At 39.9% G+C, this 27,179-nt stretch overlaps 1 protein-coding gene across 2 annotated transcripts; it reads right to left on the bottom strand.

Moving 5' to 3' along the window:
- Window positions 1–27,179, bottom strand: RWDD3 (RWD domain containing 3). 2 transcript variants are annotated; one of them, XM_060773952.2, is made up of 4 exons: window positions 27,046–27,179; window positions 8,703–9,190; window positions 3,980–4,095; window positions 1–3,877 (listed from the first exon to the last, which is right to left on the bottom strand). In XM_060773952.2, the coding sequence occupies exons 1-4, from the start codon at window positions 27,128–27,130 to the stop codon at window positions 3,763–3,765; spliced, it is 804 nt and encodes a 267-aa protein (XP_060629935.2). In that variant the 5' UTR covers window positions 27,131–27,179; the 3' UTR covers window positions 1–3,762. The 2 variants fall into 2 exon arrangements, with proteins under 2 accessions (XP_060629935.2, XP_060629936.2); XM_060773953.2 differs by having other exon boundaries at window positions 27,062–27,179.

Here is a 27,179-nt window from a genome sequence, read left to right as displayed (position 1 = left end):
TAAAAATAATAAAACTTTATTTATACCTTGGGGCGGCTCACAAAAAGCACACCATAGTGCCACAACAAACAGCATACATTTATATAAACAACATATGTCTGTATAAAAAACAACACACATTTACATGAAACAGCATACTAATATAACCCTACCAATTTAAAATCCAACAGATGAAGCAAGCTGAAGATAAAAACAAGCTGTGTAGCATCTCAGCCAGTGTAGTGCTAACATAAATCGGTCACTAGGTCCTCGGGTTTCATGGTAATCATGGTCCAAAGGCTTGTACAAAAAACCATGTTTTCAATTGTGTCCAGAACGCTTGGAGAGTGGGGGCTAACCTAATCTCTTTAGGGAGGCCATTCCAAAGCCGGTGGGCCACCACCGAAAAGGCCCTCTCTCTCGACCCCACCTGCCACACTTGAGATGGAGGTGGGACTGAGAGGAGGGTCTTCTTGGCAGATCTTAGAGCTCGTGCCGGTTCATAGGGGGAGATGTGGTCGCAGAGACAGGTTGGAAATTTGTGCTTATTTTATTCTTGCACATGAGATAAAAAAATGCAAGATGTTTTTGGCAAAAACTTCCTTTTTGTAAAAAAAATACATTTTGTGCAGAATACATTTCTTTGTATAGGAACATTTTTTGCACAACACATTTTTGTGCAAAGCCCTGTATTTTGCACAAAAACATTGAGGTTTTCATGACAAACATTTTTTTTAGAAAAAAACCCCAAATGCAAAAAGGGATCACTATGCAAATAGAATGAGATCTATTAGTGTATTTCAGTCAAGGAAGATAAAATATGCAAGCTTTCTTGATATCCGTAGCCTGAGCCCAATCGACCATGTCACATCTCCACAAATGTTTTGTACACATGCTCGCCTCCCCTTTAAATGTTCCATGCATTTGTGTTTTGCTCGTGGTTCTTAAGTGTCAGAAAAACAGATGTTGCCATCTGAAATGCGTAAGATATAAATGTGATGTGGAAAATCTGTTTCAAAATCATATAGATCAATAGACAAAATGCTGAAATGTCTACCACAAAAACCTATAAAGAGACTGGTTTATTGTCATCTCATTAAATAAGGAAGTGTGGATTAAAATGACATTTACCATATGTTTTGAAATTGAGAACACTACCGAAAAATTATGAAGCTCATTAAAGCTTGATGAACTCCAAAGAAGTTCAGCCATATTGTATGCAGTTGAGTACTTCTCAACATCACTAAGAAGGTGGGGAAATGATCCATGATTTGTTAAGGGCAACACACACTGAGCAGTGAAAAAACAAGGCTCACCAACAGCAGCTTGGATTAATCTCTAGGAAATACAAAACAGACGTGCAAGGGGATATAACTAAGCAGAGGACTTACTAGTTGGAGCTACATTTACTTTGTAGAGCTGTTTTGTGCAGCTTTCTAAAGGATATACTCTTATCTGTTCTGGGGCCATTCCTATATGAGGTTTGCAGTGTCAGAAGTGACAGATCAGGCACCAAGGGAAGAACAAGCAGCTCTGATCCAGAATGAAGATTTCCAGCAATGGAATCAGGAATGTGAAATATCTAGTATAATGCTTCCTATATTTTTAGCACAGAAATATAGAAACAGGTTCTTGAAGTTGCAATCGAAAAAGTAATCTTTCTCGGCTTTTATATCTTTTTAGTTTTTCTTCAGATTTTAAATTCAGAAGTATTTCTACTGAACTAGATGGAACCACAACTTTCAGACTTACAGTCAAGAAGCTTCAATATCCTCTCTTGATATACAAAAATGATGGGCACAATCTCTTTCTAGAGATGGAAACAATAAGACTTGTTTTAAATATTGGCAATTTCTGAACAATCACACTTTGTTTGCAGCTTCTCTTTTTGATATAGCTGTGGTATCCCATTGGCTACTACAGATAATTCTTATCAAACACAAAGGGCAACGGCTCAGTAAAAGAAAACAGGCCCAAGGGTCAACTTTAGTACTGTTGAGATCGAAGGGATGAAAATGATTTCATCTGAGATCCCGGACTTCCATAATCCGTCTAACTTTGACTGCCCCGGGTTAGAAGAATTGTCTGGTCCAGTCTAAGGCCATCTTGGTTACAAGCCATTTGGAAGCACTACATAAATTCTATTAAAAGACGCCCTTTAAACAAAGGTTATCAAAATGTGGTCGCTGCTAGGACATTAAAATTATTTTGCAAAATAATTAATGTCCCTCCTCAATCTTCTTTTGCTCCAAAATGCCCCCAAAATAAATTTCAGAAGGTATGTTTAGAGGCCCTGCACCCACAGAGGAAAAAAAGGGGGGGGTGCAAATTTTTGCCAGAATTATTTTTTGCATGCAAATGCCTTCTATTTTCTGTGTGGTCCTATGGACATTTAATTCCAGAACATACCTTTTTCAGAAAGCACATTCTGTTGTTTTGAAACGTCTCTCTTAAGCCAAAAATGGTCCACCAACTTGATGAATTGTCCCCAAAAGGATGTATAAGGGCATTTGAGACATTTTTCTGTGATGGTGGATGATGTCAGGATGACCCTCCAAGGTATCCTGGGAGTAAGGTGTCCCACTAGACTTCCAGTTGCCCACTCCTGTTTTAAGACATCTATCACATTTCCCATATAAGACAAACTATGTACTGATGCACAAGTTCCCTTGTCAGGTTGGGGTAGGGGGTCTGTCAGCTATTTACTTTGGCAGAACTTTTGGGAACTGTTTAAAGAAGGCCTTTTCAACCTGCGGCCCTCAGGATGTTTTGGGCTTCAGCTCCCAGTATTCCTCACCATTAAACAATCCAGCTTCGGCTTCTGGGATTTGGAGACGCAAACGCCTGGAGAGCCGAAGGTTGAAGAAGCCTGGCTCTTCAACAATCTACTACACAAATGAACATGACTGAAACCATCTTGAATTACATTATTAACACTTTGAAAAACATATATGATATTTGCAATTAAGACTGCCGACGGACAAGACAGGGGTTCAAATCCAGGGAGAGTGAGTTGAACTCCCTCTGTCAGTTCCAGCTCCCCATGCGGGGATATGAGAGAAGTCTCCAACAAGGATGGTAAAACATCAAACATTCGAGCATCCCTTGGACAACATCCTTGCAGATGGCCAATTCTCTCACACCAGAAGCTACTTGCAGCTTCTCAAGTCGCTCCTGACACACACACACAAATCACATCATCATGTTATATCCTATGATTTTTTTTCACCAATACTGAGACTCAAGGAAATTTACAAATAAAGCTAAATTAAAAGCTCTATGGACTGAAGTATAAGATGATAAATAAACAACCCAAAGGGGAATGTGCTGTAACCTAATCTCACTATTACTTTTTTTAATTAAAGTGAATGGGAGAAGTAAATGATTATAGTGGAATCAGGGTCAAAAGAATCCGAGAACAAATTTCTTTGAAATATTTTTAATTGCAGGAGAAAAAGAAATTATCCAGGCCCCAATAAAAAGAGATCTCGCTACCGTCTTTCACAGCTGACCTACAGCTCTTTAATATCAACTGACGTAAAACTGCAAAAATACCTTGAAAAAGATGTCAGTGCAGGCAGTCAAAAGCATTGTCTGTTCTGAGTATAGGAAGAACAGTCTTTTGTTTCTGGCAAAGGAGACTTTTCTTCCCCCTGACATTTTGCAATAGAGAAATGCTTTAAATGCTGCTCACTACCAAAGCCTTCATTTTGTCTTCTCTCGGCATCCACCGGCTCCGTTCAATGACAGTTTTAGTCACAACCAGATGCGTTTGCTTCAGATTTACTTTAACCGATCCAGCACAAACTCACTGAACAGTTCTGCGAGTCCTGCAACCTTGAATTCATTTTGCAGCTCATCCAAAGTCGAATACTCTTTGACCTGAAATTCTTGAAACCTACATTGTACAAGAGAAACTTCATGAATATGCTGTGCCTGTTGCAGAGTGTAATTATCAATTCAAAGGTGATTTTCTAGCTGAAACAGTACTAAATTATACCTCCTGTGTTCCGCCTGCACTTTTGTTTCCGAGAGCACACTAATCATTTTCTCTTTACATTTCTTTCCACTTGAATCCACGTCCACTTTGCTAGTTTTATGAAGGATGAGATATTCCTAAATTACAAAGCACACATAATATCGGAACATTAGACATCATCTCTAATACAGATTATCCCTGGAAAATGATAAAATAAAAGAGTGAAAAATAATTAATGCTTTTGTTACAATCAGTAGAAAAAGCCTCAGCTATTCTATTAAAGGCAGATGGAAATGCTATCCTTTTGTGTCTATCTATATATATTGTATTTGTGCTTCCATGTAAATTTTGATGGGATCCCACCAGGGCCCTGTAGACCCTTTCTGAACCTTCCCATTGAGACCTCTAAATGATATAGTCCATCCCCAGAAGTCAAAGAAAGTATAATTTACTTTCTAAATATATTCTCCTTCCCTCCAGCCTTCTCCTTGGTGAAATGTTTTGGTTAGGGATAAATTTGGGGTGGATAAGCATCCAGATAAGCTTGTCAAGGTCCAGGAAGGGAGGGTAAAAATGCCCCCCTAGACCTCACAAACTTGCAAAATGTTATGGACATGAATGCGTTGGGTGTGCATCTTCCAGAATTTCTTCTAATGTTTTGCAATATCTTGAAGGTCCAGGAAGAGAGAGTAAAACTGGTCCCTGGACCCTCGAACATTATCCACACATGGGAGGAAATTGTGGAAGGTATACATGTCCATGGTCACTTGGAAAGTTTGTGAGGAAAACAGTGTTGTGTCTCCTTGAATGTGTTTCTGAAACAGGATGTGAAGTTACAGCACGTATTTCATGTGCGACATCACAGTGGCAACAAAGATCTGCATAGACAAAACAATGGTATTCCCCGTAGTAACCTATGGATGTGAAAGCTGGACCATAAGGAAGGTAGAGCGAAGGAAGATAGACACATTTGAAAATTCTGAGAGTGCCTTGAACCACGAGAAGATCCAACCAGTCCATACTTCAGGAAATAAAGCCCAACTGCTCACTGGAGAGAAGGATATTAGAGGCAAAGATGAAGTACTTTGACCACATCATGAGAAGGCAGGAAAGCTAAGAGAAGACAATGATGCTGGGGAAAATGGAAGGAAGAGGGGCCGACCAAGGCATGATGGATGGATGGTATCCTTGAAGTGACTGGCTAGACTCTGAAGGGGCTGGGAGTGGTGATGGCCAACAGGGAGCTCTAGCGTGGACTAGTACATGAGGTCATGAAGATTCGGAAGTGACTGAATGAATAAACAACAATTTCATGTCATCCCTATCAAAGCAACCCATATATTAATTTGTGCAATGTCCAAATCTTAAAATTGCAGGATTCCATCTAAAGTTAGTAGTTCCATTCCAAAGAGTTAAATAAGTGGAGGTACAAAGAGATTTGCATATACAATTACTGGATCCTGCTACCCTTTTCTTTTATCTCCAAAAGTATGAGCTACAAAAGTATGAGTTTGGCCACCACAATTTCCTAGAGGACAATTCCATCCATTCCATGAGATAACTCAAGGTCATTATCACTACCACAGTGTGAACAGCTTATTCTTAATATTATTTATTGCATGATTTGATTACATTATTTCTTTAACAAAATCAACCACCAAATCTCTAGCAAATGGCAATACACATATAGCTCACAATTGGTCCACATAGATTATGAAAACCTCAAAATTATTCTAAAATACTTTCAAGAGGCACCCAAGGGGCATATAGGGCCTTCCCGGTGGTGGCCCCCCACCTATGGGACACCCTCTCCAGCCAGATTAGGCCAGCTCCATCCCTCTTCTCCTTCAGGAAGAAGCTTAAATCATGGTTCTGGGACCAGGCATCTGGGGAGCAGGCTTGATAGCGATTGCAACGTTTACATGAACTGACAATGGGCAGTCTCTGAAAAAATCTTTGGACGCTGAATTGGACTGGGTTTGGCTATATGGTTGTTACAATGTTTTTAAATGGGTTTTAACTTAATGGTTTTATTTAATGTGTAATGTTGTGATATACTGTGTATGCATTCTGTATGTGTTGGCATTGAATTGTTGCTGATGTAAGCTGTCCCCCTTCTGGTGTTGAGAAGGACGGGGTACAAATGTTGGAAATAAATAAATAAATAAATAAATACAAAGGACCTAAAAGGTTTAGAGTGCCTAAAGTAAAATAAGCTTCTGTAATGGTTCAGAACCAATAAAAGCCACTAATTGATACTCAGAGTGGGAACATGGAAGCATCAATATGATGGCTAGAAACGGTCTGGAAATGCCTATACCTCCCCAAAGCTGGGGAAAAATGAAATTTAAAACATTTCAGAACATCACAGAATCTTACACATTTTGCCATTGAAGCAAATCCCACTGGGCTTTCTCCCAAGTATGTATGTCAGGACTGCTGCCATTATTGTAAAACATCATAGTGTACCAGCCTGACCCATGGTGTGCAAACATTGTGGGGTTGTATTGATACCTTGTGTGCCACTGTGAAATTTTCTGCTTCTATGCCAGCAGTGAAAAAAAATCATTTTTCTTTAAAACAAGGAATACATTTCCGGGACACATTGTCTGTACGTGAAATTGTCATTCTATTTGCAAAGAACATACACAAGAAAGAGACTTGCCAGCCACTTTGGAAGTAGTTCAGTATTTCAGTGGATTCAGCTTTCTGAAGTTTACTGAAAAGGATATTTCAAAACAGGACTTAATCTAGTCCTACATGTGGTTTAATTAGTTACATTATGTTTTTGTAACATACCGATTGTTCCCTAAATCATTTGTAGATAATTTGACAATCACACCTTTGTATTTATCCATGATTTATAGGCTTTGTGATATTTGGTTCACCATTATCTTTCTATAATTACAGTTTTGTAATTATATGTATTCATGCATCTGTAGTCATTTGCATTTTGGTTTGGTTTACCAATCGGTGAAAAAAAAATCATAGTAGCAAACTTGGCATTAGTGGCAAGAAGACCCAGGGAAGTTAGTAACATTTAGGGGGGCCATGGTCCTGGAACTGGGCAAGGGAAAGCTAAGTTCAAATCCTTCAGTTTACAGAATTGTGTTCAAGCTTTCTACCTCAGGTGGTATGGTATTTCTCCCTACACGAATCCTAGTTACATGCACAAGTGCAATCATTTCACCCCAATAGTAACAATATAAGAGAACAGGTTCCCATCGTGGATTTATTTATTTATTATTCATTTATTTAGGGCTTTTATATCCTGTCCTATCTCAACCTCCGCAGAGGGACTCACGACAGCTAACAAATCGGCACCCATGGTGCCCATATCATGTTTTACTGTACTGCCTGTGGAGAAATCTGTTACTTGAGGACAGAATTACAAATTCAACACAATTCACCCATAGCTCTGTGCATTGCACGAGGTCCATCAGATAATGTGTTGCAATGTCATCAGTCCTCTTCTATTGACCATATTGGCTGGTCCAAATGGCTCCTGTCCAGACTATTTGACGAACCACATCTCCCACTACAGACCAACTCAAGACACTGCGGTCATCGGAGGAGGCCCTGCTCTCGGTCCCACCCCCGTCCCAAGTGCAGCTGGTGGGAACGAGAGAAAGGGCCTTCTCCGTGGCCGCCCTCACCTCTGGAACTCCCTTCCTAAGGAATTAAAGATGGCCCCCTCCCTCTCAGCCTTTAAGAAACAGTTGAAGACATACTTCTGCTCACTGGCTTAAAAGGAGGAGGAGGAATAGATGGCAATACTGCCATTATGTTTCTGATTAATAATGACCATCTCTATCTGTGCCCTGTTAGCAGATAAGATTGAACAATGATCAATCTTATCTGCCCCAAGGAATTCCATTGGCTCTGGGAAACTGATTATTCTGTTCCATATTTTCTTTCATGTCTGATATAGTAGGTTGTGTTTTTCATTTAACTTTAGTTAAGTTACAATTTGCTTTTATATGTTGGGTTATTATTATTTTTTATTATGTTCAGACATTTAATGTTTGCCTTTTATTATTGGAATATGCCTTGAGTCGGAATATAAATAAAGTTTTTTAATAATAATAATAGTAATATATTCCCAAATATTGCCATATAAAAGTGGCCTATACAGAGTTGGCTTTCATGGTTCTCTTGGGAATACATGACCATATTTTGTTATTCCAGACACATAGTTCTTAAAATCATTGCCTTTATTCCTATATTTAGGATAAATAACTGGGCCACTGATGTCACATCTGAAAAGCAGCTTATCCTTCACAAGTGTTATTTCATCTAAGCTAAGGTGCTGGTATGGTTATCAAGATTCTTTCCCTTTAGTAGGAATTGCCACAGGATTTCCTACATCATGTACTTCACCTAATGACTCCTAAGTGTGAAGCGAACACAGTGAGAAAAACAAAGAGAAATATCTGATAGGCCAACAGTTCCTGTTCATTCAAGAGACGAGGAGATTAAAAGAGCCTCTACTTGGTGGAGCCCATATGGATGACTACTTGAAGCCAATGTGGTTTCTACAATTCAAGACTTTGCTGTCCAGATTTCTGTTAAATGCATTCCAAAACGATTAAGAATTTGTGGGGTGAAGAAGAGGAAAAAAGGGAGCACAATACAATTTGTTAAACAAAAAACTAAAATGTTAACGGTACCCCAGTGTCTAGTAGAAATATCTAAGAACCCACCCGCTCACCCAACCCACCCAAAACATATTGAGAGTTTTCACCTTAATGTTTTTCCTTTCTCCTTGAAGAAGAATCAGAATCATCTTTCCCATGAACATCAGTCTTCCAGTCAGATTTAGATCTGAACACCATTTTTCCACTGTTTTGACATATTTTCCCTTCGCTCTCATATGATCTAAATGCAAAAGGATGGTCCAGACGGCGGCATCCTCAGCGGTGCATGTTGATAGAGTGCTTTTCTGGCAGCAGACTGAAGTTTCGGCTGGCTCGATAATATGCTTAAGATTCTGCTGTATCCAGAGAATCAGCTCGTGTACCATGGGTTGTGAAAAATGTCTCTTTGCTTCCTCAAGTAATCTCCCTCTCACAGCCATACATTGTGTCCTTGTAAGCTGCTCAGAATCAACAGAGATATTCGGCAGGCTTGACGGGTAACTGCTCGGTAAATGAAACAGCAGCTTTAACAATACATCTGTGCCCAAAGGTCCTTCCACACTGGTCTGAATTCGGAATGAGATCCCTTCTGCCTCTAAAAAAAACATCCAAAAGCAATAAAGTTAACTGAACACGCACTGAAATATTCACTACAACTCTGGTAAGTTTTGCATGCTCTCTTGAGCAGTATCAATATTTCATAGGACTAAGGGCCAGCTGAAGTGGAATTATTTTTGTACTTAAGATACTATATAATATGTAATGCACATATCGGGTTTGAAAGACACTCTGCAGTGGCTAAAATTATGATCCTGTCTGCAGCTAGCTAGGTAAAAGCTCCACTCATCTCAATGGGTCTTAATTCTGCGATGTATTCATTTATTTATTCATTCAGCATCTTCCTTTTCTACTAGTAAGGGACTCAAGGCAGCCTCCAATATGGATTAAAACTTCATAATCTAAAAGTAATGGTAATAGTAGCAATTGGTTAGAGAATACTCTAAAACATCCCCATAAAAACAGAACCAGTTTTAAAAGTTTCTTAAACATTTTCAATGGTAAGACTAAAGATAAACTATTGGTTGCATGCATAGTCAATGACTTATCTGTTAATTACATTTAGGAAAAGGATTAAGTGGGTGCCAGCAAGGTTTGAGTTTTGAACTAGGACACTGGACACCAGAGGGAAATGCCCATTTGGCATGGAAACCCATTGGGTGACCTTGGGCAAGTCATGCTCTTTCAACTATATTGGGAGGCAAGGACAAACTCCTGAACAAATTTGCCAATGAAGTCCTGTGATTAGGTAATTTAAGCATTGCCATAAGTCAAAAATGACTTGAAGGAGCACAACATCATCAAAGGACTAAGCTTTTCTTATTCTCCTTGAATGTTTATTTTAAAGGCATAAGCACTTTTCACAGCTGAAGTAAAAAAAAACAAAGAATTTAGAGGTGGACAAAAAGAAAATTCCATTAAAATGGTTGGATCCATATCACCTCAATGGAAAGTCCATGTTCAGGTGAGAGAACCTGAACACTGACAAGCAAGGGACCAAAACACTACAGCTACTCTTGTGCTTTCCTGTCTGTGACCATTCTTAATGTGTCTTGATACCACTGTTCGGAAACTGGACTAACTGGACACACATTTTGGTCCAGCAGTGTTCTTCTTAGACTACACTGACCATGCTAGGAGATGTTACTATGTATGAGCCTGTGATGTAGAAATCCATGACAAAATGATGAGTATTCTCCCAATACAGGATAAGAAAGCTGAGACAGAAATCCCAAATCTTGGGTTATTCACTGAAACTCAACTATGTTCTCACAACCTCTGAGGATGTTTGCCATAGATGCAGGTGAAACGTCAGGAGAGAATGCTTCTAGAACATGGCCATATAGCCCAGAAAACCTACAACAACACTCAACTATTAGTTGTATAAGTTGCTTGAACAGATTTTCACAAGAGTCACTCATTATCAAATATTATATTAAAGGTAATTTATACACATGACTGTATTTTTATAGTCCAGGAGCCCCCAGTGGCATAGTGAGTTAAAGCACTGAGCTGCTGAGCTTGTTGACCAAAAGGTCACAGGTTCAATTCCAGGGAGCAGCGTGAGCTTCCGCTGTCAGCCCTAGCTTCTGCCAACCTAGCAGTTTGAAAACATGCAAATGTGAGTAGATCAATAGGTACCACTCTGGCGGGAAGGAAACGGTGCTCCATGCAGTCATGCCAGCCACATGACCTTGGAGCCGGCATTGTCTACGGACAACGCTGGCTCTTCGGCTTAAAAATGGAGATGAGCACCACACCCCAGAGTCAGACATGACTGGACTTAATGTCAGGGGACAACCTTTACCTTTACCTTTTATAGTTTTATTTTTCACACCATTTGTTTATTTAATGATTTATTAGCACCTTTGTTGATGGACGTATTACAAAAAAGCCTGAGAAAAAAATCAACTAATTGGTAATTCTAGAGAAGAGTTCTATGTTTACTGTGGACTACTAAAAGACAAATAAATGGGTCCTAAGGAAAATTAAACCTGAACTCTCCTTAGAAGTCAAGATGGCTGAACTGAAACTATTGTACTCTGGGCATATTGTGAGATGGCCTAACTCACTAGAAAAGACAACAACACTTGGTAAGGTAGAAGATGGAAGGAAAATAAGATTACATTTCAGATGGACAAACTCAATCAAGGAAGCCACAGCCCTGGATCTGCAAGACACAGCAGGGATGTTGAGGTTAGAGTTGTTTGGAAGTCTCTCATTCATGTAGACCCCAAAGTCAACTTGATCACAGTTAAAAGTATTGTCATCATAAATAAAACTGGTCATATATGTATAATATTGAACCACACAAACTGTAATCCAGAAATTTTAACAGAGCCATAAACTCTCTAGATGGGCTACTCTTGGTGCTATTTTGCAGGTTCATTTGGCGGAGGAGATGCTGATAAGATGTATATGAAATGCTGTGAACTTTTGGAATGTGTCATAGAAATGCTTTAGTTTCCTTAGTATCAGTAGTTTTATCTTAAAACTAAAGGAAAAGAGCATCATGGTACACCGTTCATGTCAGACTGGTTTTAGATAAAGCTGAGGAAAAACAATTCTAGCTCTTTCACTATATTAAAAGGGGACAAGGATCCCATCTGCTTCTACTAAAATGGGGGAGTGATAAGAATATAAGATAAAAGGTGCTCTGTTTCTGATCTTCACTGCCTCTTCTCTTTGATGTGTTCCAACCACTTCACCCCAAATTCTTAGAAAAAAGTTGCTAAAATGTCAAGTTGATTCATCCTACAAGGTAGGAAGAGACAGATCTGAAAGGTGCAGCGAAGCACTCCTAAGTTTCAGATGAAGCCTTTTGAAGTGGCTTGTCTCTTCCTTCCCGCCTATGTTTTACCCTCCCCTCCACCTGATACGGCAATGGAACGATGTTTGATTTCTTCTCCCCTGCCCTCCCAACTGATCTGGCTTTGCAACCTTCTGTGCCCGCTACAAAACAACAGACAAAGCCTCTTCAATGAATGGGATGGGTTGAAATGGTTCAGAAACTGGGTACTATTAACAGAATAAGGCAAGGAGTTGTTGACAAAGAATCTTCAGCAACAGTGGCTTCACAAGACTCAAGGGTTAGCACATACTCTGCTGCCTGGTTAATCTAAAATCTAATTAGTCCAAAAAGATTTGGTCAATCAACTAAATATTATGAAAAAAATTAAGATATTCCATTTGAATCCCACTTGCTCACTCGGCGACATATTTTCAACATCATTAGACTTTGATAGTTCTATGAATTACAAAAACATTGGTGAAAATCCAGTTGCTAGTCCAAATAAAGGTAGGCTCATTCAGTCAATGAGATAGTCATACATGTTGATTTACCATTCAGTATTTTATTCACTGAGAGCCCCAGGGTGCAGCAGGTTAAACTGCTGAGCTGCTGAACTTGCTGACCAAATGGTCGTTGGTTCGAATCCGGGAGCAGGGTGGGCTCCTGCTGTTAGCCCCAGCTTCTGACAACCTAGCAGTTCAAAAGCATGCAAATGTGAGTGGATCAATAGGTACCACTCAGGCAGGAAGGTAACGGCATTCAATGAAGTTGTCCCAGCCAAATGAACTTGGAGGTGTCTATGGACAATGCCAGTTCTTCGGTTTAGAAATGGAGATGAGCACCACCCCCCAGAGTCGGACATGACTAGACTTAATGCCAAGGGGAAACCTTTACCTATTCTATTTATTTACTCTAGTTTAGATTACCAATTAGATACAGGCCAAAACAGTACAGCAAAATTGTAAAGCTGTGACATATATGTTACTTTAAAAATCAAATTGCAAAGAATTAATACACCTTATAATCAACACAGGATAAGGGTTCTGCAAATGTGAATTTCTAACTAAGCAGCACTTCTCACTAAGCAGCACAGCATGTTGTTGTGCAGACCAAAAGTAAGTTTTTACCTACACAGTGGCAGTTTTGACTTTGCTGAGTATTTGACAGCATGGTTACTATCACATAATAATCCATCAACTGAGCAGTGTATATTTTAGCTGAACAGACTTAAAATTTGGTGGAGAATATCTACCCACCTAAATATCATTCTTCAAATCTCCTTAACAAACTATCATGACCACTTCTAACCACAGCACTTCTTGCTACATAAATCATGGCAAATAAAAGGCGAAAAACAATCATATTCCCCTGGCTAGGACTTCAATAATAATCAACAAAGTAGTAATCATCCTCCATTTGGTAAAATTAAAACTGGTAGATTACAACAACTCTTCCTCACTTGAGTACCAATAATAGCACCTTATATTTGCCCAGTTCTATCATATGTAGGTCTATTTAAAACAGAGAGTAACAATTTATTATTCTGTTGGCATTTGCTGTGCTAATAAGCCAGGACAATCTCACTCATTTCTCCCCATCACTCCATCCTTATTTTCATTGGTAAATTTAGTGTCAGCACACTTCAAACTGTTTCCTATGTTTAGTGTCAGCTAGATGGGGTTCGTCTTTCCTCTCCTACAAGCTGTCATTGTCGCACACTCGTTTTGCATTTCTGAGAGTTACTTCCTAGAATCTAAGTTTTGATGAACAAATATATATTTCATGGCGAGAGAGCTGAGCAAACTAGAAAGGAGGAAAGAGTGGATTAACAAGTAAATTATGTCATTCTATCTGCAACAGTAATCTTTGGAGCCGAAATAAGTAAAATGCAATAGGACATTTGTTAATTAGCTTATTTAAATTCATACACACAGCATTTTCAATAAACCATTTTTTTAAAAATTTGAATATGCCACTGGTGAGCTTTGGGAAACTTGTGTTTTTATGCATACTGAGCACAGGCAGAGATCTCTTTTCTTTTCTGAAACTCATCAGTCTTCAAGGAACATCTATTCTGACTGTCAACACAACCATTGAAGCAATTATGTAATAGAAGTATGTCTCCCAAGCATTTTTTATTAACTAAAGATCGTTGGAAAGTTATTTCCTAAAGGGTAGGTGATAAATTAAAAGAAGCAGGACAGAGGTCTCTTGATGGCGGAGAAGTGGAAGAACTTTCTCACCACCCAAGGTGCACATATAAGTATATTCAAGGTTATGCTGGTTGCTCATATGGGGACTAGTACCTGAAGACTGGCAAGGAATTAATAACATACAGACACTGTGTCTTATAGCACTTTGGATATAGAAGAGCTATAAGTGGTACATACTCTTTGGTTCAGTGTTTCTCAACCTTCCTCATGCTGTGACCCCTTAATACAGTTCCTCATGTTGTGGTGACCCCCAACCCTACAATTATTTTTGTTGCTGCTTCATAACTGTAATTTTGCTACTGTTATGAATCCTAATGTAGATATCTGATTTTCATTCACTGGACCAAATTTGTCACAAATACCGAATATGCACACATTTGAATACTGGTGAGTTTGGGGGGGGGGGGGGATTGATTTTGTCATTTGGGAGTTACAGTTGCTGGGATTTATAGTTCTCCTACAATCAAAGCACATTCTGAACCCCACCAAAGATAGAATTGGGCCAAACTTCCCACACAGAACCCTCATGATCAACAAAAAATACTGTATTTTCTGATGGTCTTTGGTGACCCCTCTGACACCCCCTTGTGACCCCCCCAGGGGTCCCGACCCCCAGTTTGAGAAATGCTGCTTAGTTGGATCTCTGAAATAGGAAACCATATATACTCATGTATAAGTCAAATCACATGTATAAGTTGAGCACCAATGCCACCTCTTAGGCCATATCTGGCCATTGCCATTTCTCCACCTAGGCATGAACATAAATAGGCACTCTTTTTTACTAGAGAACACTAGGTGCTCTAATGTATTTCTATGAACAACTTCCACTGGAGGGTCTTGAAAAGTGTGAAAAGTGCTATCGCTAGGCATTTCTACATCCTGTGTCACATTTCTGTGGTCAACCTTTGGCAGAACTTGACCACACAATCACACTGGAAGCCCTAAAAATGTCTAGAGCAGTGGTTCTCAACCTGTGGGTCCCCAGATGTTTTGGCCTTCAACTCCCAGAAATCCTAGCAACTGGTGAACTGCATGGGAGTTTCATGAGAACCACCACTCCTCTAAATCAGGGGTCCTCAGATTTTTTAAACAGAGGGCCAGGTCACTGTCCCTCAAACTGTTGAAGGGCCGGATTATAATTTGATAAACATATGAATGAATTCCTATGCACAATGCATCGATCTTATTTGTAGTGCAAAAAACACTTTGAAACAATACAATAATTAAAATGAAGAACAATTTTAACAAATATAAACTTATTCGTATTTCAATGGGAAGTGTGAGCCTGCTTTTGGCTGATGAGATAGGATTGTTGTTGTTGTGTGCTTTCAAGTCGTTTCAGGCTTAGGTCGACCCTGAGCGAGGGCTGAGTAAATGACCTTGGAGGGCCATATCCAGCCCTCGAGCCGTAGTTTGAGGACCCCTGCTCTAAATGTTCCTCCAGAAACAGCAAGAATATCCCTGTGGGCAGAAAAATCAAGGAATTACAACTGGAGTTTCTGCCTCCAGGGCCAAACCAAAAATGGACAACTTGGGAGGTCCCTGAACAGACTCAGAAGTAGTGGACAGATCAAAAGACAAAGTGGCAAAATGGCACTACCTAGAAGAATCCTCTACCTTGTATGACTGTGGAGCAGAACAAACAACTCTGCATCTGTGCATGAGGCTTGGCCACAGTGCCCTGCCTCATGCACAGAGGAGGACCTGTTTAAATGCCGTCACCGTTGCCCATTTTCGGTCTAAAATTATTTAGCCCCTTGTGCTCCCTCAATTTTATCAGTTTTATTTATGCAATGCTTTTGACACGAAATAAATAAGAGAAGGAGAAGCCTTAACTCATCTGCCACCATCCCAGAAAATAAAATCCCTAATGCAGCAACTGCAATAGAGAGAGGAAATGGCCATTGATGCTAACTGGATTTTTTTTCCTAGTGCTAACTCCTGCATAGGAGGAGCAATTTTTGCTTAGAAACTCTACCTTCCATTACAGTACTTTGGGACTGATGATTATTCCTCCCCTGTGCCACCCCCATATATAGTTATATAGTTAGGCAGGTTTTGCCTACTCAGAAGCAAACCTCTCTGAGTTCAGTGGACTTTCCTTCAAATGAGTATGTCTTGGGTTGCAGACAAAATATATGTGCTAAATTGAGGTCCCTTTTGTGCAAACAGAGTCAAATACAACATGGGCAACATTTAAATATATATATATTAGCATAACAAGCAAATATAAACAGACCAAAAAACAAGACTATTCATTCTTCCTTTGAACCTCAAAAATGTCTCCTTGAAAAACAGAGCATACATCTCAAATTTTCAGAGATCCCTTTTAGCATGTCAGGGAAATTCTGACTAGTGTCATTCATTCACCCATCACAATTTGCTGCCTACCATCTGAGAAGGTAGAAAAAAAAGAAAAAAAGAGAGGAAACTGTGACAGGAAAGTGACACCCATTAGAATCTGCTCCATGTCAAAAGCTGCCAACGGTAAAGATGTCAGCCTTGAAAACTGACAGGTAAAAGGAGCCCAACTGAATTTGCCATCGCTACTACAAATGGCAAAGAGAATGGAATTAGGGACTTTGGAGAACTGTTGTGCATATGTGCATAATGTAGGGGCATATCTAGATCAATTGTCACAATATCTTCCCACCAATGCTTTTCATGATGTCTGCCTTCAGGGAAGTTTTCCTCCCAATGTGCACACCTCTACTTTTTCTGCCAAGGAAGTGCTTCATGTTATTTTTTATGGTTGTCACTGTGAAAACTGGACAGGGCACTTTAATGACGGCAGTGAAGAGGGAATTTCAAGAAGATATTGCTTATCCTGCAACCAAATAACAAGCATCAGCTACTGAAATCCCTGCCTTTACAGGATCATCAAAGGTAAAGAAGTTGTCTCCAGTTTTAACCCTGGCAACCCTACACTTTTCCAACTGTATCGTATCTTGAAATAGCAATTCAGGAAAGATTTTGATTTCTTCCTCAGGAGGCAAAAGGTTTATTGCAGCTAAACCCCAGGAGAGATAAGAGTTTTGGAGGCCTGAGACTTACTTCAGTGTTTCTTACTTTAGAAACATTGAATGTGTTATATGCATCATATGATACAACTATACAATATTGTTTGGTACAAAATTATCATTTTGGCAAATTTTAAGTACAGCTCTGTCAGATCATTGTTGCAACCAGATTTTTTAAAAGAATATATTATAAATAACACTATGTACCAAAATTTGTAAAAGAAAATCTGTTCCTGGTTTGAAAATGTTATTTCCTGTTTTATTGTGTGGTATTTACTTTGAAAGTAGTTGTTATATTCCAGAAACTTCGTTTTTGTGGCTGCCAAAAACTATGTTGAACTGGTTGAGACTCTTATGAGATATTCATTGAAAAACTATAGCAAAATGTCCTGCAAGATGTTCTGCAAAAATAAAGGCTTTGCAGTTTAATAAACTTTTCCCATGTTTTTATGATAGGAAATGTCATTTAAAACCCAGGAACAAAAAAACGTGTTACATCTATCTATATAAAATTTATTTATTTATTTATTTATTTACAGTATTTCTATACCGCTTTTCTCATCCCGAGGGGGACTCAAAGTGCTCTGTTCATTTTAAGTGGCATAATGACTCAAAAAACGCTGCACTAATTGCCACCAAATTTGGTCACAAGATACGTACTAACCCAAAGAGTGACCATCACTCAAAAAATTGATTTTGTCATTTGGGAGTTGTAATTGCTAGGATTTATAGTTAACCTACAATCAAAGAGCATTCTGAACTGCATCAACGATGGAATTGAACCAAACTTGGCACACAGGACTCCCATGACCAACAGAAAACCCTGGAAGGGTTTGGTGGGCATTGACCTTGAGTTTGGGAGTTGCAGTTCACCTACATTCAGAGAGCGCTGTGGACGCAAACAATGACATTTAGGAGTTGTAGTTACTGGGATTTATAGTTCACCTACAATCAAAGAGCGTTCTAAACCCCACCAACGATAGAATTGGGCCAAACTTCCTACACAGTCCCCCCATGACTAACAGAAAATACTGTGTTTTCTAGCGGTCTTTGGCAACCCTTCTGACACCCTTCTGTCTCAACCTCCAGATTGTGAAATGCTTCCTGAAGGCCACCCAGTCCATCTCCCTTCACCAGAGCAAGAAACCATAATCAAAGCCCTCCAGACAAAGAGCCATCCAGCCATAGATATGATTCACACACACACACACACACACACACACACATATGACAGATATAATATTATAGATTTGAAAGAGAACCCTAAAGAAGGACAATAATATGCTCCATGTTCCAGAGGGCAAACCAGACAATCCCTACATCAACACTGACAAAGAAACAAGAAGGACTGTTTACCCACAAGTCTAAAGAAATTACATATATTAGAAACCACCACTTTCTCATTACTTTATTTTCCAGATCACCAGACTGGGCCACAGAAACGTGTGGCAGGGGATGGCTAGTAGTATTATAGAATCATAGAGTTGGCAGAGACCATCAAGTCAAACCTTGGCTCAATGTAAAATCTCCAGATAAACCAGTGGTTCTCAACCTGTGGGTCCCCAGGTGTGTTGTGGCCTACAATTCCCAGAATCCCAGCCAGTTTACCAACTGTTAGGATTTCTGGGAGTTGAAGGCCAAAACACACCTGGGGACCCACAGGTTGAGAATCAGGGAGCTAAAACATCCCTAAAAGGTAAGTGCTCAACCTCTTTTTGAAGACATCCAGAGGAGACTAGGTGGCTAGGTCACCTACACAAGTGCTTCTGTTGCCAAACTTTCAAGAAGTTTATTTTAATGCTGTCAAGATTTCTTCTAATGCTCAATCAAAATCTCTTCACTTGTAATTTCAAACCATTAGACACGGTTCTACCCTTTGGGTTAACTGATACTGAAAAAGAACAATCATGTCATGGTTCAGTCTTCTCTTCATCAAGCTGAAACTACCCAATTCCTTCAGCTTTTCCTCATATTGTTTCATTCTCCATATCTCTTATCATCCTAATTGATAAGAAGGATCTAGATAAGTTTTATGTTAGTTGCTTTTTACATTACCCCAAATCTGATTTGGTAAACACCATCATAGATTTATTATCAATAAATAAATGGCAGAACTCTCATCAGTTCATGCAGGACTTTTACTAGTCCTGTGGGTCAGAGATGCCCCTTGTAATGTGAGAACATGCCATGAAATAGAGATGGAAAGAGGCAGGTCTGGCTATAGCCACAGACCTCTGTGTTATACTTCTGACTGCATGATGAAGATCAGCAGAAATGGATTTGGGTGTTGAAAGATTATGGATTTGGGTATTGAAAGATTATATCAATAGTTCCCAACCTTTGGCCATATGCAAGGACATTTTATCATCTTTGTGGGAGGCTTCTTTCATGTCCCCGCACAGGGAGCTGGAGCTGACAGAGGGAGCTCATCTGTGCTCTCCCCGGATTTGAACCTCCGACCTGTTGGCCTTCAGTCCTGCTGGCACAACGGTTTAACCCACTGTGCCACCAGGGGCTCCGTAGTGACCTGAGGCAAACCTATAGTATTCTTAGCAAGAGAGGCTTGCCTTTGACTTCCCTGGAGGCTGAGAGAGAGTGTGACTTACACAAGGTCACTTCAAAGTTAAGGCTGTTTATCTTGCACCAGGCTCCAGTCAGTGGTTCTTAGAAGTTCCTAAGAGTTCCGCAAAAAAGAAGGAGATCCTATCTTTATCCTAAAAACCAAACTCCCCAGTAGCTGCATGAGTGAAACAAAGATCACAGTGACAAATAAGTTGTTTTTTGGGGGAGGCCACTGGCCAATATTGACAGGTCATGGTTTCCTGGGGCACAGTTTGGAAACAGCAATGCTACACATAAACCAAGTTTGGATAGAGAAAGATGCTTCTCAAACATTGCCATCTGCAGAAGCGAAGCGTTGGCTTCTGAGACATCACCAGATACATATTTAATGGACAGTAGTGATGTTTAGCAGTCCAGCCATAAACTCTTGCCAAGCAGCCTTGGGATCTTCACAACACAGGAGAGCGCTTGGTTCAACTTGCCAGCAGATGCTGACAGAGAAGCCGGGTAAAAGGGCACCGCCAACATGAGAAGGGAGAACTAAGCAAGACGGTTTTGCATGTTTACAAGGCATCTGAGCTAAGAGGAAGGGAAATAAATAAGTAAAACTAAACATCATTTAATTTATCCCCAGGCTAGGGAGACTGGAAAAAAGCATGTGCACAAACACATCCAGTAGGAAAACACAATTTTCCCTTTGCTTGAAATGAAAGTTAAAATCAGAGAGAAAATAGAGGAGGAAATAAAGATGGAATGGGAGAATGGCAGATAGTTTCAAATGTTATACAAACACTAAATATTTTGAAAGACGGACTGCTCTGGATGTTCAGCCCAAAATATTTTGCATCGGAAGCAAAGAATAGCCACCACTGTCTCCCTTTCCAGCTATGAAAGCCAATGGGACTGAATCTGCATCATGCATGGGAAGTGTATCTTCCATCCTACCTGAAGGCAGAAGGCTAGCTCAAGGGCACAAAGCAAGCTGCATGAAACTATATTCTCTCTACCTCAGATTCCTAATAGCAGGACCAGCTCTACTTGTTTGAACCAGTTTTGAGTGGTGGTTCCTTAATAAACTCACACACTTATGTGCGTGAACATTCACATAAAGGAAAATGAGACTAGCCAGACAGATGCCTATATTGCTTTTAATGTGAGTGATAGTTAAATGTATTTATTTATGTAGAACTTTTGTATCCTGTTCTTCTCTACCTCCATGGAGGTAGAGAACGGCTAACAGCAAAATTTAATGCTATACAATAAATAATGTCATGAAACAACACAGTAAATACTCAGTTCTTGTGGGTTTTTTCGGGCTATATGGCCATGTTCTAGAGGCATTTCTCCTGACGTTTCGCCTGCATCTATGGCAAGCATCCTCAGAGGTGAGGTCACCTCTGAGGATGCTTGCCACAGATGCAGGCGAAACGTCAGGAGAAATGCCTCTAGAACATGGCCATATAGCCCGAAAAAACCCACAAGAACTGAGTGATTCCAGCCATGAAAGCCTTCGACAATACATTGAACACAGTAAATATGTTCTGAAATACATATTAAATCAATTCATCACATTAAAAGCAACATCCAACTCAGTCCAAAACGCTGTGGCCAAATAACTCTTAGTCTATATCAAACCTGCAAATGCCTGACTCCAAAGCCAGGATTTAACTGCTTCCTGAATGACAGGAGAGAGGGGGCAAACCTAATCTCACTGGAGAGAGAGTGCCATAGCCAGGGGGCCACCACAGAGAAGGCCTTGTCTCTCGTTCCCACCAAACGCACCTCAGGAAGGCAAGAATTTCATTACTCAGCTGTCCAGTCTTGCTCACAGAATTGTAACTGAACATCAGCAAAGTGGGAAGGATTCAGACTGTCATTTTCCATTTTTAGCTCTCCTATCTTTTTCTTATCACTTCTTTCCATTTTATTTCCATACCACAAGGGTAAGGAGAAGGAAAGATGGAATAACAGCATATGGAAGATGGCACAAGACATCTTCCATATGAAGACTAAAATATATCACCATGCAGCCATCATTACATAATTTTCTGTCCCAACATGATGGTATAGAATATACATGATGGTATGTTGTTTATTTTATTGTATTTTATTTTATTGTAATTTTTTGTTTGGGCTTGGCCTCATGTGAGCTGCCCCGAGTCCCCCCCCGGGGTACAAATAAAGTTTATTATTATTATTATTATTATTATTATTAATTTAAAAATTGGCACTATTCTTCCAAGGGTTGATTGAAATCACTTCACTGATGGACTCACATTTAACAGTCAACTTAAGGCACATAAGGAAGGGTCTATTTAATTATTTGAGTATTATTCTACTGTTTTGCTTTGTTTTGAGAAATACATGTTTGTTCAATACATCCGGCCTTCTGTATCCACCTTGACATGATCCTTAAAATGTTTTGCGGAAAATGCAGCTTAGCATTTCCTAGGTTTGTGGAGGTCCCATCTGAGAAGCTATGAACTGTTAGAACAGCGGTTCTCAATCTGTGGGTCGTGACCCCTTTGGGTTATGACCTTTTAGAGATCATAACCTTTTGGAAAACCACCCTTTTTTGGAGAAAAAATGGCATTCAAAACCACTTGAAAATCATAAACTTTTGTAAAAGTATAATCTTTCAGAAAAGAGCCAAAAACTTGTTTTGAGTAAAATCTTCTTTTCAATGGTATATATCCACATGTACGTATGCAAGGCAATTTGGCTTTCAGTTGTCAGACTGATAACCTAGTTGTCTCATAACAGTCCAAAGTCTAATAGCTTATCTGTGTTCTAAAATGGAGTCTGAGCTTTGAGCAATCCCAGATCTGATCATGTGGTCTGCAGCCTCCCACAACAACAAGAAACAGAGTAGAGGGATACCAAACATACATATAAAATATGGTAAGCAAACAGAATCATATACAAAACAAATTATTAGTGGAGGCTTGAAGAAAGTTGCTATTTCCAATAAGGAGGGGGAGAAGGGGGAAGGGAAAAGGGGGGCTAGGAAGGGGGGCCTGGGGGGAGGGGAGGGCTTAGAGAGGGGTGGAGTGGCCCCTCCATGGCTAAATCCCGGGGAGAAAGAGAAGTAATGAAAATACATTCTACATATCAGATATTTACATTACGATTCATAGCCATAGCAATGAAGTATGAAGTACCAACGAAAATAATTTTATGGTTGGGGGTCACCACAACATGAGGAACTGTATTAAACGGTCATGGCATTAAGAAGGTTGAGAAACACTGTGTTAGAAGAAAAGTCATGGTCACATACGTAGCTATCCAAAATCAGTAAGATGTTTTCTCTATCCACCAGCACAAAGCAACCTTTCCCTTATGGATATCTACAACCGTGAATAATGCCGTATTTCTTCAATTGTAAGTCTAAAATATGGTATCAGAAGTGGCATACCTTCTAACAATAACCACACATTGATCTTATCTTAAATTAACCATCGCCTTTATCTCTGTTGATAAAAAAGACTCCTCTTATCGCATTAGAACCAAAGCAATTTTGGAAGCGTGGGGAGATGTTTTTGTTTTAGAGGCTAAATTCTTAACTGTAAGCAAACCAAATGAAGTGTTTACCCCAGTCTGGTGGCCTCCAGATGCACCACGATTTTCATTAAACCCAGCCAGCATGTCACTGGGGAAGGCCAGATGTATTTGTTTTGTAGTTTGGCAACCGCTGTACATGCATTCCCCTAAAAATTCATGAATTCAAGAACTCATGCCAAGTGATGTAGCTTAATTTTTCAATAAGAGACACTGGGAATTTACTTTGCAAGTTTGGGTTCTTGTCACTCTCAAGTGGAGGCCAATCTGACTATTTGGGAAAACATGCAGCTAGCTTTCCTTCATAATAGAGAGACCATGATACTGTGTGTTGTTGTTGAAAAATTCCCTTTCCTTTATTTTTATGTGTGTTGATTATGCAGAAAAACACACAGTAGCATAAACTGAAAAAATAAAAAAGATATATCTCTACCAACAATAAATTATACAAATATAAACAGCAGGCGAAAGCAAGTCTGTTTTGCTTTGCTTTTCTACATACTACAATAGATTTAAAAATTCCCTCTTTGCACTCTTTGCTCACCAGAGAATGACACCCAAGTCTTGGGTAGAAAACGAAGGAACTTCTGAAGTCAAACTCGCTCTTGCAACTGAGGATTCAAAATAATTCAGGTTTATAGCTACAGAGCTTTGGCAAACCAAAGGTTATCTTTGGCTCCATCTACGCTGGCATACAAAATCCAGATTATCTGTTTTGAATTGGATTATATGGCAGTGTAGACTCATATAATCCATATCAAAGCAGAACTCGATTGTTTGCTTTGATAATATGGATTATATGGCAGTGCAATGGATCTGCTTTGATGCTGAGTTACAAATTCCTCCTGTCTTCCTACCTTCCCTTCCTTCTTTCAATCCTTGTTACTGCAACATTTCCAAGGGTTGCATTTATTATTATTATTATTATTGTTATTTGAAATACAAAACGATGAATCCACAGCAGACAAGATCACTGTGCTGGCTGTTTTATTGGATCACACGTCGGACATTTCCCAAGTGTCTAGGACTGTGTGATGTATTGGCAAATGATGCGTGCAGATCCCAGTAAAGTGGCCTTCTGCAGCTGGCAGATGGTAATTTTGTCAGTGCCGATTGTGCTTAAGTGCAAGCCAAGGTCTTTAGGCACTGCACCCAGTGTGCCGATCACCAGTGGGACCACCTTTACAGGCTTGTGCCAGTCTTTATTATTATTATTATTATTATTATTATTATTATTTGTACCCTGTCCCATCTCCCAAAAGGGACTCAGAGCAGCTTACATCAAGGGTTAAAGAACAATACAAAACACGTAACCGACAGTAGTGAAAGCTATCTCCACTATAAAATTAAATACACAGAAGACAGTACAAATACAACAATATTTACACTGAAGAATGAATGCAATTTGACACCACTTTAACTGTCATGGGTCTATTATATGCAGTGATGGGGACTGTACCTTCTTCACCTGGTTTTGAGCCTTTCTCCGTGGCTGGATCTACAGTCATATAATCCAGTATCGGATGCTAAATTATCTGCCTTGAACTGGATTATATGAGTCTACACTGTGATACAATCCAGTTCAAAGCATACACATACGTTTTATTGATTTGCCGATTGGCTGTACCAGTACAAAGTAAATAATCTGGGATCTGAAACTGGGTTTTCCTGCTTCTCGGCAGGAACTGTAGTAACAGTAGAGTCTCACTTATCCAGCCTTTGCTTATATCCAACGTTCTGTATTATCCAGAACAGTCCAGGAAGAAAGAATCCTTGTGTTTTGGTGCTAAATTAGTAAATACAGTAATTACTACATAACGTTACTGTGTATTGGACTGCTTTTTTAATTGTAAAACATGTTTGTGCTTAATTTGTAAAATTAAAATGTAATCATACCACCATTTGACATTTTATAGGTTTTTCTTTTAAGCCCTCATTATCCAATATTTTCACTTATATAACGTTCTGCCAGCCCATTTATGTTGGATAAGTGAGACTCTACTGTATGTTGAGAGTTTCTTCTAGAATCATTGAATCATAGAGTTGGAAGAGACAGCATAGGCAATCTAGTCGGTTTCTTGGCAGGGGGTTGGACTAGATGGCCCATGAGATCTCTTCCAACTCTATGATTCTATACATCAGTGTAGATGGGGCTTGTGAAAGAGTGCTTGTGTCTCACCAAATGCGACTCCTAGGGCCCTTCCAGACAGGCCCTATATCCCAGGATGTGTTTATCCCAGATTATCAGTGGGGACTCATATAATCCAGTTCAAAGCAGAAAACCTGGGATCAGATCCTGGGATATAGGGCCAGTCTGGCAGGGCCTTTAGGATTCCATAGCATTGGGTTATGGCAGTTCAAGTGGTGTCAAACTGCTTTCATTCTACAGTGCAACCTTGGTGGGATTTTAAAGCAGGGATGCCCAATCTTGGGTCCTCCGGACTTTGGGATTTCAACTCCCAGAAGCTCCTGCCAGCATGGCCAACTGCTGGGAATTCTGGGAGCTGAAGTATGAAACACAGGAGTAGCAGAGACTGGGTTGTTGTAGGTTTTTCGGGCTGTATGGCCATGTTCTAGAAGCATTCTCTCCTGATGTTTCGCCTGCATCTATGGCAGGCATCCTCAGAGGTTGTGAGGTCTGTTGGAAACTAGGAAAATTGGGTTTATATATCTGTGGAAAGTCCAGGGTGGGAAAAGAACTCCTGTCTGTTGGAGGTAGGTGTGAATGTTTCAATTGGTCACCCTGATTAGCATTTGATGGCCTGACAGTTTTTAGTGTGCCCTGTTACTGCCTGGGGGAATTCTTTGTTGAGAGGTGATTAGCTGTCCCGGATTGTTTCTTGTCTGGAGTTCCCCTGTGTTTGAGTGTTGTTCTTTATTTGCTGTTATATTTTTAGAATTTTTAATACTGGTAGCCAGATTTTGTTCATTTTTATGGTTTTCTCCTTTCTGTTGAAATTGTCCACATGCTTGTGGATTTCAATGGCTTCTCTGTGTAGTCTGACATGGTGGTTGTTAAGAGTGGTCCAGCATTTCTGTGCTCTCAAATAATATGTTGTGTCCAGGTTGGTTCATCAAGTGCTCTGCTATAGCTCACTTCACTTGCTGAGATAGTCTGCTGTGCCTTTCATATTCCTTGATTCATATTTGGGCATTGCTGCGTTTGTTGGTCCCTATGTAGGCTTGTTCACAGTTGCATGGTATAGGGTAGACTCCTGCAAAGGTGAGAAGATCGCTCTTGTCCTTTGCTGAATGTAGCATTTGTTGGATTTTCTTAGTGAGTATTAAGTAATTTGTAGGTTGTGTTTCCTCAGTATTAAAAAAAACTCTAAAATTATAACAGTCAATAAAGAACAACACTCAAACACAGAGAAACTCCAGACAAGAAACAATCAGGGACAGCTAATCACCTATCAGAAAAGGATTCCCCCAGGCAGTAAGAAGCCAGACCTTGAAACTGCTAGGCCATCAAATGCTAATCAAGGTGGCCAATTAAAACATTTATACTTGCCTCAAGCAGACAATAGTTCTTTCTCCCACCCTGTACATTTCACAGATATATAAACCCAATTTTCCTAGTTCCCAACAAACCTCACAACCTCTGAGGATGCCTGCCATAGATGCAGGCGAAACGTCAGGAGAGAATGCTTCCAGAATATGGCCATACTGTTTGAAAGGTCTCTCCTGGTGTTGATCTGGGCTCTTCCTTCCTTGCCAGGGGTGCCTGACTCTCTACAGAAGGGGTCACCTGACACCCGCAGGACCTGGCACTCCTCCTGCCCGCAGTAGATGGCGGCAATGGCCGAGAGCTCTTCCAAGGCCAGGCCAGACATTGCAGCCACCAAGCATCGCCTTCGCTGCTTCCGCCAGGAGAGAAAAACG

The sequence above is a fragment of the Anolis sagrei genome, chromosome 4 (genome assembly GCF_037176765.1).
Source record: "Anolis sagrei isolate rAnoSag1 chromosome 4, rAnoSag1.mat, whole genome shotgun sequence".
Classification (NCBI taxonomy): Eukaryota; Metazoa; Chordata; class Lepidosauria; order Squamata; family Dactyloidae; genus Anolis; species Anolis sagrei.
The sequence above is the reverse complement of the archived record's forward strand: the minus strand, read 5'-3'. Positions and strand labels throughout refer to the sequence as shown.